The 14,361-nt window shown below is 31.3% G+C and overlaps 4 protein-coding genes across 4 annotated transcripts; 1 reads left to right on the top strand and 3 right to left on the bottom strand.

The window, feature by feature from the left end:
* Nucleotides 1-759: 759 nt before the first annotated feature.
* On the bottom strand, nt 760-4,907 carry LOC145977333 (serine/threonine-protein phosphatase PP1-gamma catalytic subunit B). The gene is made up of 5 exons (XM_083109228.1): nt 4,637-4,907; nt 3,368-3,499; nt 3,046-3,276; nt 2,627-2,955; nt 760-2,520 (listed from the first exon to the last, which is right to left on the bottom strand). Exons 1-5 carry the CDS (start codon nt 4,689-4,691, stop codon nt 2,281-2,283), a joined length of 987 nt encoding a protein of 328 aa, XP_082965354.1. The 5' UTR covers nt 4,692-4,907; the 3' UTR covers nt 760-2,280.
* Nucleotides 4,908-5,063: 156 nt separating this feature from the next.
* LOC145977334 (ran-specific GTPase-activating protein) lies at nt 5,064-7,892 on the top strand. The gene is made up of 4 exons (XM_083109230.1): nt 5,064-5,267; nt 5,591-5,748; nt 5,826-6,112; nt 6,212-7,892. The coding sequence occupies exons 1-4, from the start codon at nt 5,253-5,255 to the stop codon at nt 6,547-6,549; spliced, it is 798 nt and encodes a 265-aa protein (XP_082965356.1). The 5' UTR covers nt 5,064-5,252; the 3' UTR covers nt 6,550-7,892.
* Wbl (endoplasmic reticulum protein 29-like protein wbl) lies at nt 7,670-10,432 on the bottom strand. Its single transcript, XM_083109231.1, has 3 exons — nt 10,017-10,432; nt 8,234-8,632; nt 7,670-7,981 (listed from the first exon to the last, which is right to left on the bottom strand). The coding sequence occupies exons 1-3, from the start codon at nt 10,125-10,127 to the stop codon at nt 7,742-7,744; spliced, it is 750 nt and encodes a 249-aa protein (XP_082965357.1). The 5' UTR covers nt 10,128-10,432; the 3' UTR covers nt 7,670-7,741.
* Nucleotides 10,433-10,981: 549 nt separating this feature from the next.
* On the bottom strand, nt 10,982-13,731 carry Rbbp5 (retinoblastoma binding protein 5). Its single transcript, XM_083109227.1, has 7 exons — nt 13,469-13,731; nt 13,137-13,162; nt 12,882-13,054; nt 12,476-12,704; nt 11,905-12,360; nt 11,401-11,809; nt 10,982-11,267 (listed from the first exon to the last, which is right to left on the bottom strand). The coding sequence occupies exons 1-7, from the start codon at nt 13,485-13,487 to the stop codon at nt 11,182-11,184; spliced, it is 1,398 nt and encodes a 465-aa protein (XP_082965353.1). The 5' UTR covers nt 13,488-13,731; the 3' UTR covers nt 10,982-11,181.
* Nucleotides 13,732-14,361: the final 630 nt, after the last annotated feature.

Raw genomic sequence — 14,361 nt, 5'->3', positions numbered from 1 at the left:
AATTAATCTATGCTTTGAATATATCAGAAAGTTATGTGAAGAAGATAGTGATTGATACGTTATTGATCATAAATCAATGTATAATTTTTTGTTTGTTTTAATTGTGCTGTCTACATCTAAGTTCTACTTTCTTTTCTTTTGCTTTAAAATATATACTTATTATATTTTAAACGCAAAGATACAACTAAAATAGATCTTTTACTTATTGATGATCCTATCAACAAATGAAAAATTTAATTCAAGACTTAATCGTATTAATATTGTTCATACTGTATTTAAATTTTCGAAGATTACGAGCGATAGTGAACGTGCGTCGCAAGGAGCTTAATAAGACGAGATGATAATTGGTGTTATCGGCTTAGCCCTCTTGTACACATATATGTATCTCTCTTAATACGACGCAGATAAAATTACAGCCGCCGGAACGATCATGTATATCTATCTAAATACAATACGATTAATGAGAAAAAACTTCGAATAAATGTGTTTTTTAGATGAGCAGATATTTACATAGATATGAAGACTATGAATGCGTTACGGACGTTCACGTTATTCTAAGTATCATATATAGTGCCTATATCGCGCATTTTTCTTATACATTTTACATACATACGAGATATTCACGAGACAAAATTGAGATATATCACGTTCTATTCGCTTTATTCACTTTAGAAATAGACTGGATGAACTCTCATATTGGAAATTGCCAACCGGAATGATGGATATATATATGTATGTATCGATTGAAGAGATGACGGATGCTTTTATGTGAATTTTATTTATAAAAAGAAATTAATGTGTGTACATGTATGAAGAGAGGAGGCTAAACATGATCGGACTCAAGATCCCATAAGATCCTCACGTCGTGATTTTTTTACGTAGATATCGTATTTTCTTTTTTTTTATATTATCGAGGATGAATCTGTACTCTGTGCATTGGCTAATGGAAATGCTGAAGATAGAGATGCATGTAGGGAAACTAAATAAAATGAATGTGTGGAAAGCGAGGAGGATGGATAATGTTAACAATAGTAATGATTCGATTCATACAGGACTGTCTTGATCGAGAGATGGAAAACTCACGATCGTAAAAAAAAAACACGTTTCTTTGTTTCCGTATTATTTCATAATTAAACGCCTATCATAAAGTGATACCAATGTGCGCTCTCGCGTGTGTTTATTAATCATACGATTAATCCTCTCGCGTTTACAGATATTGTATAGTGTCGTTGATATTAATTAATCCAGAGAAGCCTTGCTGCCATAATAATCGCAATACAAGTACTTATTTTCGTCATAAGACAATAATGTATACATTAGAAGTTCATTAAACGTTTTTGACACTTGTTTTTAAAGCGAAACTTATTTCTTTGTCTCTCTTTCTCTCTCTCCGTCCATCTATTTCTTTCTGTATTTCACAATTCATATATAAATGTATATTTATAAAAGTACGTATGATGTAATAGAAGTCGTTTACAAATTTGTGCAACTTACAGAAGTATCGAGCTATATAAATACCTATTATATTTTAAAGAATTAAGTCTAGGCAATCGCTCTAGTTATTACTTGTATATCGATATTTTCATTAACAGCGTACTTACATAATGAAATGAAGTGAGAGCAGCATATATGTATATGACTTTGCAATATAATTATCACGTCGATTTTTGTCACAGCGCGAAATGATTGAAAGAGGTCTTCTTGGCAAATTAATGCTGATAACACTGATGAATGAATGAAAAATGAACCCCAAGATAATATGAGATTAATTATTGAGATAATGTGAAGAACGAATTGTGGTGAGTTTTGGTGCCATTTTGCTTATTTTTCAACCTTGCAATTGTTAAGAATGTTATTGGCAATCTTGCACACAATCTTTTTTAATCTTATCGTTGATAGATCAGGTTTTCTACAATTTTGTTTTATACAGTAACACATTTAGCTACAAACATACTCTATCATTTACTACTTTCGACAAACTCTGTGAAAAGCAACGCCTCTCCGGATTTTCTGATAACTGTGTCCCGATTCATTATTACTACTATTTCTGCAGGCTTCATAGTCAATTGAAAATAATAATAATAATAATAATAATAATAATAATATAATTATAATAATAATAATTATTATTATAATTCTTCTCTCTTTCCCTCTCGCTCACTCTTTCTCTCTCTCTCTCACTCTTTCTTACAAGGACGTAACGTCTTAATAGATGGTGGGTCGGGGAATAGCAATTGCAAAATCCTAAGCATCCCATTTGAAAAGACAAGTCTAAGGATTTCACTTCTTCTTATTTTTGTTATTTGCGCCTCGCGGTGGTGTCACTGGCCGTCCCGCATTCAAACCACCGTAAGTGAATTTTCTCTTATCGGCTGGTTTTAAAATCTGAAAACTGCACATGAGAGTTTCGTCTACTGACATCATGGCACCTGCATTGTCAAATTCGCCGCAATAATTCGGAGCTGAGAATAATGTCACCAATTGCCGTTTAGCAAAGAATTCATAACCATCTTCCACCACCTGAGCAATAATATTTAGATTTTGTGTGAATGCATTATATCAAATTTTACAAAATTATAAAAAGAATATATCAAAATATATATTTATATATTTAAAATATTTTTACCTGATGTGCACGACATATAAGATCAAAGTCATGTTTGTGTAAAAATTTGGCAACGACTTCTGCGCCAAATGTGAACGATACACCACGATCGTTTTCGCCCCAACCCATAGTGTCTTTATCAGGATCAGACCATAATAAATCACAGAGCAATCCTTGATCAGGTACATCTGTTGGTCTCATGATACGTCTGATTTGCTCCATGCTCTGCAAATCTGGACTCAGGCCTCCATGACAGCAAAATATCTTTTCATCTACTATCGCGGCAACTGGCAGGCAATTGAAGCAATCGGTGAACGTTTTCCATAGTTTAATGTTGTAACGACGTTTACCTAAAATATAATTATATTTATAGAGATAGGCAAGTGAACAATATATAAAAAAGATTATGAAGATATTTCATATTCATAAGAAATAATTACACTCATCATAAAATCCATATATCCTATTGATGGATGCACATTCATGATTTCCTCTCAACAAAAAAAAATTTTCTGGATATTTGATTTTATAGGCAAGAAGGAGACAAATAGTTTCTAAAGATTGTTTCCCTCTATCAACATAGTCTCCTAAAAAAAGATAGTTGCTCTCGGGAGGAAAACCACCGTATTCAAATAATCGCAACAAATCGTAGTATTGCCCATGAATATCACCTTGCAAAAAAAATTTTATATCAATATTATTAAACACATTTTTTTCGCTTGAATTAAAATAACTTTTTTTTTACTTATAACATTTGCTTACCACATATCTTCAATGGTGCTTCAAGTTCTAAAAGAATGGGTTGTGATAGAAAGATCTCACGTGACTTGAGACATAATCCTCTAATCTCAACTTCTGTCAACTGAACATTTTTGCCTGGTCTTGCTCCTCGTACTAGAAAAAAAATATGAAAAGATAATAGTTTGATGACAATAGTATTTATAAACATATTACAATTGTATATCGTGAATTGTATTATTCCTATAATACATATTTTCTATACATCTTTCAATATATGATTACTATATAATTACTCAACTTTTCTAATAAAAGAAATCTAGAACATAGAATAAATCAATATTATGCATATTCACATGTGCAAAACATTAGGTGTATTTTGTACAATTGCTCAGTAAGCAGCTGTTGGTGATTGATATACATTATAACATCTATTCAAAATTTTAAAACTATACCAATCATAAATGTTCAATGAGCAACACTGTGCTAAATACACCCATTATAATAATTAATTCGCTATCATTCTCAGCACCATTAAAACTTCAAATATATATAAAGAAGAAATAAATATTTCAAGCATTTTGTAAAATATGAAACAATTGATCATAAACTGATTGACAATAATAAATCATAGTCAATCTATGTTTCATATAAAGTTGCAAAGAATCTTCCCATACAACTGAACATTTAAATTGATGAGCTACTCATAAGTCATTATATAAATGAGAATTTTGTCAGCAAAGACACTTGCCTCATCAACTCAATATATTCTTTCCCTTATTTTCCAGGGTACGAAACAGTTTAGGCATCAGATAGTTCAATGTACTCATAAATAAAATGAATAATCTTCGTTCAGTCATCGATGTGAAAGCAAAGTAGAGACCCGATATGCAACAACAGGACTTTATCACGGAGAGATGGACCTCGCCCAGAGTCACGGCGAAAGTTAGATGTATATGCGGTTGTCAACCGCGCATTTTTTACGTAAACAAACTAACGCGAGGACGCGAATCTATTGAGAAGCGATCATCGGTCTCGAGGACATTGCGTAACGACAAGGGGTAACAAGACTGTAATTCAGGGCGGCGTTTTCGTGCCCTTTCGAGGGAAAGATCGGATCGCGGGCGATGTCGTGGCATCGCCGAGGGAGCGTAGCGAGGAGGATCGCGAGGATGACGACATACGAGACGCAACATACGAAAGCGAGCCAAGCCAACGACGTTAGCCGCGATGCGTCGCCATCCCCCCCTTTTTCTCTTGCTTGCTGTAGTAGAGCGCATCGACCAGTTTTACCTTCCAAGAGCCGAGCTATGATGTTGTCGATGTTCAACTTGTCGGTCTCAGCCATCGGGCCGGAGTCTAGTGCGCGTCCCGGGCCTCACACGGAGCACCTTATCACGAGGATGACAGTCGATCCGCCTGGATTTCTTCGCTTGCGTGTCGCACGACACTCGGGATCGCGCTCGCGACTTTAACGTACAAGGTACCTCGCAATGGCCGCCCGGATAACCGCGCACTCCACTCCCTTCCGCCTCTTTCTCTTCCTTCCCTTCCGCCGTCCCTCCCTCCTACTGCTTTCGTAGCCACGCCGAGAACTCGCTCGTCCGCTTCTCGATCACTCGAGCATGCGCACTAACCGTGGTTCTTTTTTTTTTCTCTTTCTTCCTTCTTTCTCGAACGACGCGATACGCGTACCATTCGGCGCTGCCAATCTAACGAGATGATCGTACGCACCCGGTGATTCCGGATAGAAGAGGATCCCTACGCACTACGCACGCGTGGAAAAATCTCACGAGAGAGAAGTTTGGGATCAACGATTTTTTTATACATCGCAAAACTATCGCTGGTGTAAATTGTGAGGATTGTCAGCTTCTGTAATCTGTAATTTTCTGGCCAACGCCGATAAGAGATGCCGGAGAACGTGGTACTTATACTGTATTTTGAGGAAATTTTCTTCCCTCTTTTATTTTTTTTTTCTTTATTTAATTAAATTAATACTTTGCGATTTCGATTGATTTATTACCGATTGAGATTACATCACAAGAGCGATAGGTTATGTGTTTGCGTCATTCTTTCGAGATAAAGTACAAAAGGCGGAAACATCTTTTTTTTAATAGCTCGGTCTGTTTTATTTTGCTTTCAACTTCCATGCATATTTAGATATACGTTTATCTTGCTTTATATTCTAAATCTTGTATTTTGTAATTTTTCAAAATAGTTTTTTGTTTTTTGTTTTCTTTTTTTAAGCTTAACGGCGATCATATTGATGTGAAAGGTGCCAACTGCGAGACTCAGGACAATGATGAAGAGAACGTCGAAAATGATGTACATTTTGAACCTATAGTTTCTTTACCTTTAATAGAAGTGTCCAGCAATGAAGAAGATGAGACAGAGATGTTAAAACTGTAAGTTAAATAATTATAAGAATATTTATATAATAGATTTACAGAATAATATACATGTAATATTTTTTTACCCCCAGACGAGCAAAATTATATCGTTATGATACATCGAATATTCCAGCAGAATGGAAGGAGCGTGGCACAGGAGAAGTCAAATTGTTAAGACACAAAACAAAAAACACAGTTAGAGTAGTTATGCGCAGAGACAAAACCCTTAAAATTTGTGCTAATCATTTTGTAACTCCATGGATGGAACTGAAACCAAATTGTGGTAGTGATAGGGCATGGGTTTGGAGTGTACTTGCTGATTTTGCAGATGAACAACTTAAACCGGAATTACTCGCAATACGTTTTGCGAATGTCGAAAGTAAATTTTGAATAAATGCATTAAAAATCTTGTTTCTATAAAATACAATACATGATAAATAAAAAAATATATTCACATATTATTTTATTTATTTTCTAGATGCGTCAATGTTTAAAGAAGCGTTTGAAAAAGCTAAAAAGATTGTAGGATCTGAGTGTGAGATATATGCCGGCAAAAACAATCCAGAACAGAAGCAAAATGTTGAAAGCAATAGTGAATCCAGCAGTGATGTAAGTTATGATGAAAGCACTGATAACGAAGACCAGGGAAAGTTGTTTAAACAGACTGGAGAATCTGCTGTGATTTCTAAGCAAAGAGAAATTGAGAAAGTACAGACACCATCAGCAGAAAAGGAAGATGTAGTAACAACAAATGAGGAGACAATAATCAACGAAATAACAAAGTTAAAAGTAAAAGATGAAGGTGAGAAAAAGTAATGAATTACATATATATGCATATATACACATATATACATACATACATAATATATATATATATATATATATATATATATATATATATATATATATATGTGTGTGTGTGTGTGTGTGTGTGCGTGTGTATTCAGAGACACAGATAACAGGAGTTTTTATTATCAAATATCACATTCCGATTTTATGCACACAGACGTGCATATCACATGCCATTAAAGTTTTATTATTTAAGCATCGATAAATATATAGATACATTTTTTAGCAATGTTATAGAAAAACTGAATAAATTTCCAAGTTACGCGATAAAACTGTATTTATACGAATGTTACATATTATCTGTGATTTTTTTAAACTGAGAGTAAATCAATACAAAATTGCATTTGTACTGGAAAGAGTGTATATGAAAGAATGTGTGTGTGTCAACTGTTGGAGGAACAGAAAATTAATAAATACAACGACAATTGTATCAACAGAAAATCTTCCAAATTTTATTTATTCTTTAATTCAGGAAGATGATTTATGCATTATATCACATTTTTATATTAATAGTTAATGATTGCATATCATGTCTGTCTTACACATCAACAATATCAAGTTATATGTTGAAAGAATTGCAAGTATATCACATAATAATATAAAATTGGTCAATTTGTTGTGTATTTTACGACATAATATCTAATTTATAATTTCTGATAATAGTATATTTTCTTTTTGGAAAGTAATATTTGTCAATAAATATTAATTTTTCCTGTTTTTTTTTTACATATAACAGAGAAGTCAAATTATTATATTTACTTAAATACTTAATAATTTGATAGATAGGTATATTCCTGGATGTAAAAAACCTGTTTTTAATATTTATCGCCTAGTTTGTCTTATATTTATATTTTGAATCTGTATAAAAGAACAAAGCAGGCACAACAAATAACCAATTGTATAAATAGCAAATAGTCTTTTACATATTGCATAAAGTATAATTAAGAAATGCTTCATCACAGAAAAGTTCAGTAAGGAATGAAACAATATTGTGATATTTTGAATAATATCCAAATATGTGTATTCCAATTGACATTTATATATAATTTGGTGAAACGTATTAAGGAAGCCATTAAAAAAGCAAATAATCGATATTCGAATTAAAACTCAATTATTAAATGACATTTGGATAATTAATAATAAATTTGATTATAGTTTTCTACAGTTCATCCCTTGCTGAAAAAGATTGTAAGATATTTCGTCTTTCTTCCATCGTACGTTTCTTTTGATTGGATAATTTTCCTCTATAAAGAAGCCCCTGTACTCGCGTTTCTTCTGTTTGTACAAATATATCTCCCCGTTCCAAGATTTTCTCCATAGTCTTTACGTAAATCTTTGCAGCTTCCCGTTGCTCTTCTGGCAGAGTCTCTTCAAAGATCCTTGCTTTCTTTAATATTTCCTAAAAAAAAAAAAAAATGAAACATCCTCTTGTTGTTTGTCCTATTGTTTTATATTAAATTTATAAATATAGGTACATACAAAAAAAATTAAAAAATATAAAACACAAAAGAATACTTTTTAATATCTATAATTACTCCGATCTTGATTTAAAACAATTATTTCCAAATTTTTGCTTCTTGAAAAATGATGTTCTATTCATCTAATATTTCAATAGAGTATATCTTTCTCATTTTGTTAACAATTAAATTACCTGTCTCTCCTTTTCGTTCGCGGCTTTGAATTCCTCAGCTAACTTATCTAACCGTTCCACGCATCCTGGTAGGCCTAGATATACTCTCGACTTGGATCTGACAAATCGCTTCAGGTATTCACCGGTGAAATCGGAATCCCTCTCGGGGGTAAATCTGATCGGTCCCGATTTACCTTGAATGAATAATAAGACTACTGGGAAGTCCTCCTTCTTGATATTATAACGTTGCGCTAGATCCGAATTGTCCTTATTGCCAAAGTCCTTGACTCCTACTGTAGCTATCAGGAGGTCCTGCGAATCCTTGGTATCGGCTGCTACTGTCGCGTATTGTTCGTGCTTGCCACCATACGGAAACGCAACGTCGAATTTAACAAGTACTGCCTTGAATTTAGGGATCACCTGTGGTGATAAAAAAAAAGAAGTTTTCTATAAAAGATTTCCAGAGAACACCTTTAATTGTAAAATCCTTAAGTATTTCTAAGTATTAAGTAATCCCTAAGTATTAAGAAAGTTGCGAACAAGTGCTAATAATTGAAACCGTTAAACTGTTTCACGCTTGCGAAGAGAAAGACTATTTATATATTTTTTGGAGATATACTTTTGAATGTGGACATCAATGTATTTGGCTATATGTATATTTTTCTTTTCTCTTTTTTTTATAATCGAATTATATCTTCCTATATCCAATATATTTATAGTACATTTAAAAATGCACATAAAAATGCAACGATAGCATTATCACCTATTCTTGCTTTAATAGTTATACAAATGTCAGTCACGATTTTAGCGATTATTATGAACATATTGTTCTATAGAAACTATTTTTATTGAAATTTGTATCATATTGTATTTTGAAGAAGTTAATTTTTTCATCGATTTTAATCAAATCAAATAAATTAAATAGTCAATGGTCGTTGGATTAAAGTGCCTTTTGAACTATGAAAACATCGCTATTATAAACATTTCAAGCGATTATTTAAATAAGATATCATATACACATCAATTTTTTATATGTTCTGTCTTATATTATTTCATTAAACTTTTAGCATACTTTTAGCTATACACCTAGCTAAAAAATATAAGTTTTATTTAAAAAAATAATTAACGCGCCTTCATTAAAATTAATTTAATGAAATTATTTCGTTTTAAAACTATAAAATAAATTGAATTTATTCTTGAACTTATTTCCGAAAAATTTTAGCTCCTTTATTATATCTGTGATATATTCGTGAGTATAATTGTGTATTTACAATTAATTACAACTATATAAATTCTATTTTTTCAAAGAAACGTGTCTCAATCGATTTGTTCTAATAGAATAAATCAATTTACTATGAATAAATAACATTTATGAATCAAAGAGTACGAAACTTGCCAACGTGGCTGATTACTCGTAACTATAGTAACTTTAAAGCTAAGGCAGTAAAAATCGATCGAATATTTCATCTCCATCACTTTAAAATTGTAAAGAAAATACAGATACATACATATTTCTATTTTTCTCTCTTTTGATAAAATTATATGTCAGAATTTTATAAAATTAAAAGTAGTTTCCGCAACTATATTAACATAATTAAGTCAAATTTCATTGACAGACAAAATTTCCTTGCTTTACATACCAGATATAAACAGCTCGTATAATAAAAATAAAATATATTTTACAAATGTTAATCTAGTATATTTTTGCGTATTGTTTTTAAATTAAAAGAATCTGGCGAATCTCGATTTATACTATTTGGCATCGAAAATTATCGATCGTGCTTCCCACGCTTTTTTTCCATACCTTGTCGAACGAGTAGGAGTCCAAAGGCACGCATCCCTTACAATCTTCACCGGTAGTAACATGTGAAGCGATGACGATGACGAGCATAAACACGAGGCTCGATCGAATCATGATCCGAGAGAATTTTGGTGTTCGTGCGACTTCACGTGTCTGCTCGAAGTCAGTCGATTAACTACTCTGTTCCTTCGACTTTGCCGAAACGAACGGCACTGTCCTCTCCGCAGTCCGCACAGCTGTAAATGACACTTGCGAAACGCGCGCACGTAATACGCAAGCGGAAAACACAGCGACGACGTTAACCGTTCAATGACCGGTCGCGTACCGGTCCCGGTTAACGCGTCTGATCGAATTCGTCTAATTATCTACCTGCATGCGCTTATCAAAGAGGAGTAAATCAAGTAGAGTAGAAGATCCGACAAAAACATATACAGTCGACTTTCTCTATATTCTAAGATTCTCTAATCTAAATTTTTCTCTATTCTCAATCAGCTGTTTTCCCTCACAATTTGCTTCTCCTCTATATTGTTTTCTTGCATTCGCCACGTGATTACATGACAACCATGAGTGAGAAAAAAATTAATACATGACAGAACTTACGACATTTTTATTCTATGCATGTACTAGTAGAATAAGTTTTAATATAAATAAGTAAAAGAAATCGCAAAAGGAGAGATCCTAGAATACAGAAAATATTTGAGCCTGATAATTTTAGAATAGGGGAAATTTATCCTTTACTTTTTTTTTCATAGTGCCCTCCCCATCTTATGAATTGATGACCAAACAAATATCTTACTCCAGTATTATGTACTTAAATATATCAAATTTCTCAAAAATTCAAGAAAAAAATATTGTTAAAATAATGTTTCAAAATAATATATTTTTCTAAATAAACGTAAGCTAAGATAAAATTATTTATAACTTATAACTTTATCATTTTGTGAGAAAGTAATATGTAATGCATAAAATTATTGTAAAAATTATACAAATTATATTTGCACACATATTCATTCATTCATTCATTTATAATCAATTTCACATTTGTTATACAATTTTTTAATTTGTCAAAAGAGATAGTTTTCTATATACTATTTACTATAAATATTCAAGTTTTGTTGTCTCTCTTCTCTCTCTTTCTCTCTTTCAATACATCTTATTATATATTAAATCATTTTCCTTTTTTGTGTTCTAATCTTGGCCTTCCCTTCTTTGTGGTTGGTTTATCCTTCCCTTTATTTAGCAAAGGATGAATTTCTGTAAATTATGTCAATTTTATATTAGTAAATTGTATTAGTAGTTGAATATTAGTATTAAATATTAGTATAAAATTAAATTACTATTCACGATTGCTTCTAAATATAATTATTTTACATCAGCGATATCTTACCATCAATTGGTGCCCCCTGTAAATCTATATCGTGCGAACGATGTTTCTTTATTGGTACTTCGTGTGGTGTCGCTTGATTATCTTCAGAATCTTCGACATCTGGAGATATAGGTAAAAATTGAAGGGAACCAATGTCTTCAGTTTCCTCATCAGAGCTGCAAAATGCAGCAACTCTATCAATTGATGCAACATCAACATCTATTTCTTCATCCTGAGCCTCTTCTCCCTGTACCACAGACTTATCTTCATCACTTAAATCAAATTCACTTTCTCTTTCTTCATATTCAACATTTTCATCCAATTCCTTGAAATCTGGTGCAAATGCAGACCAATTCTCCACTTGGTTTTGTGCCCAAATAGAAACTACACCTGATGATATGGATGCAATTATTGGTCTCACTGGATGCCACTATTATACAGAAAGAATGGCACATTATGAACATTTATTGTATCACATTTTAGTTAAAGACTCAAAAAAGAATAAAGGTAAATTCAATTTCTTACCACTACATCGAGTAAAAGCTCGCCCTTAGTTCCATGTAAAATTTTCACCAAATTTCCAATACTTTTCTCCCATACATACAATGCATGTTGTCTCGCCGATCCAGCACACACATATTCTCCATCACCCGAAAAACAACATTTTTTCCACATTGTTTTATTTACAAGATCTTGCAATTTTTGAATTGGTTCAGGTTCACCATCCTTGCCACATGCTAATATTTCAGTACTATCATATACACGTATTACTCTATCAGATGTATTAACTAAAAAACAGGAGCCTCGTCGTGCAAATTCTATACTCTTCACTGCTGTATTACTAGCTGTACCCTGTGTTATTTTGTAAGAAGCTTTCACATTTAATGTTTCAGCATCTAAAACTAAGACTCTACCACGAGCATTTCCTGTGTATACATAATCCCCGCGTCTATCAAATGATGCTACTATGTTTAAATCACTCTGAAATTAATATTTTTATCAATGTTATTTTAATTTTCAACTATATGTGTTGAGAAAAGAATTATTAGGATATATTAAGATTGAACAATATATATGCATATCATATTGTACATACATCTTCATCAAGTGGTATAACTCTATGTGTTCCTTCAACATCAACCATAACAGCAGCATGGCGCATTGGGCATACCAGAAATTTGTTAAGATTTCTTGGATGAAATTGTACTTTCAGTATTGGAGAAGGAAATCTGTATTTTTGATCACATTCTCCTGATAGAACATCCCATATGCATACATTATTATCTGTAGAAGCACTTAACAACTTATGACCATTTCTAGACCAACTAAAAAATGTAATAAATTTAATATTTAATTTCTCTCAAAATATTCAATTTCTTTGTTTTCTTTGAACCCAATTATTTTTTTATTAATAAATTTTCATACATTTTCACAAGTAATAATCTCAATCATTTTATATACACAAAATTGTTCTATCCTTTCATATACTATATATAACTTACCTCAATGAACAAACAGGATGTACATGAGCACTAATAATCTTAGCTATACCACGAGTTAAAAAATCCCAGATTACAATTCTTCCATCGTTGCATCCGACAGCAAGTAGTGTACCTCTCTTATTAAATGTACATGTCACAGCAAGAGATATACAATCTAACGTGCCATCAAATTCCTAAAAAAATAATTATTAAAAATACTTTAATATTACTCATCATTTCACTGATAAAAGTAAAATTAAGGTGATATACTCATACCTCTGGATAGTTTTGTCCAAATGATTCTGTGAAAATATAAATGTTAAAGTATATTATAACCTATACTAAAAGTATAATCTACTAAAAGTATAATCTATACTATGAAATTTAAAGCTTTATTGTGTCTTTATTTTTGCTAAAAAGTACAAATAAAATTTATATTGAGAAGAATGAAAAATACAATATTGCAAATGAAACTTTATCGTTTCCCAGATATTTGCAATTAACTGCATACATAATTGTGAACTCTATAATAGTTTGATTACATTATATATTATTTATCACATGTATTTTACGAGAAAACCACTTAATTTAATAACTTTAATATTTACCTAATAGTTCTAAATTCATTTTGACAATATCAAATTTACGTGTTTACTATGATTACTGCACTTTCTACACTTAGAATGTCGGAAAGTCGGAATCCTTATTTTTTTTTCTCTTCAATAATACCTTCCTGATGATACTCATGATACTATAGTCGTATTTCGATATTCACTGATATTGCCAGCAGAGAGAAGACTAGAGAAGACAGAAGTGTCACGAGTCATAAGTCGTCACTTCTCAGTCTTCTCTTTGGTCGCAGTACTGAAAATCTATAGTGTACGTGACGTAAATTATAGATTTTCAGTACTGGCAATGAATATGGAACCACTGGAATGCGGTCTATATATAAATATTTACTATACAATTTACTATACTATAATTATAATTTGTAATTTATTAACTTAATTTACATAAATCTTAATAAGCTATAAATTGACAAAATGTATTCTTCGTATATCATCAATTTTAATTGATGAACTTTTTTATTATTATTTTTGTAATATATATTTCTATAAACAGAATTTTGCTATTTTAATATTTTTCTCTAGAAATAATCACAGTATATATATATATATATATATATATATATACTACTATATATATATATATATATATATATATATATATATATATATATATATACATATATATATATATAATAACAGTATATAAACATATAATACGTATAATTATATAATATACTAATTTAATTTATGATAATACAATCTTAGAATGTATAATAAAGATTTCTGATATCTTTCACATATTATTACTTTATGATATATTTCTAAAACATTCAGTATATATATATATAAATTTTTTTCTTTTTAAATAATATATTTATATAATAACAGTAATTATTTTTTTAGTTTAAATTATGCTGTAGCTTATTATCAAT

Source organism: Camponotus vicinus, unplaced genomic scaffold (assembly GCF_025532165.1).
Source record: "Camponotus vicinus isolate PSW18456_S1 unplaced genomic scaffold, iyCamVici1.0 SCAF_9, whole genome shotgun sequence".
NCBI classification, from domain to species: Eukaryota; Metazoa; Arthropoda; class Insecta; order Hymenoptera; family Formicidae; genus Camponotus; species Camponotus vicinus.
The sequence above is the reverse complement of the archived record's forward strand: the minus strand, read 5'-3'. Positions and strand labels throughout refer to the sequence as shown.

Bases quoted from the DNA above. Each gene is read 5' to 3' on its own strand.
- Rbbp5 (XM_083109227.1), bottom strand. The intron at 13,055-13,136 runs GTATGAGTATAT...TTATTTTTTTAG, and splicing joins TTGGACAAAACTATCCAGAG to GAATTTGATGGCACGTTAGA. The intron at 12,705-12,881 runs GTAAGTTATATA...TACATTTTTTAG, and splicing joins CATCCTGTTTGTTCATTGAG to TTGGTCTAGAAATGGTCATA.
- LOC145977333 (XM_083109228.1), bottom strand. From the start codon at position 4,691: ATGGCTGAGACCGACAAGTTGAACATCGACAACATCATAGCTCGGCTC. The intron at 3,500-4,636 runs GTAAAACTGGTC...TTTTTTTTCTAG, and splicing joins CATAGCTCGGCTCTTGGAAG to TACGAGGAGCAAGACCAGGC. The intron at 2,521-2,626 runs GTAAAAATATTT...ATTATTGCTCAG, and splicing joins TTATATGTCGTGCACATCAG to GTGGTGGAAGATGGTTATGA.
- LOC145977334 (XM_083109230.1), top strand. The intron at 5,749-5,825 runs GTAAGTTAAATA...TTTTACCCCCAG, and splicing joins GAGACAGAGATGTTAAAACT to ACGAGCAAAATTATATCGTT. The intron at 6,113-6,211 runs GTAAATTTTGAA...TTTATTTTCTAG, and splicing joins ACGTTTTGCGAATGTCGAAA to ATGCGTCAATGTTTAAAGAA.
- Wbl (XM_083109231.1), bottom strand. From the start codon at position 10,127: ATGATTCGATCGAGCCTCGTGTTTATGCTCGTCATCGTCATCGCTTCA. The intron at 8,633-10,016 runs GTATGGAAAAAA...TTATCACCACAG, and splicing joins ACTCCTACTCGTTCGACAAG to GTGATCCCTAAATTCAAGGC. The intron at 7,982-8,233 runs GTAATTTAATTG...TTTTTTTTTTAG, and splicing joins CGAACGAAAAGGAGAGACAG to GAAATATTAAAGAAAGCAAG.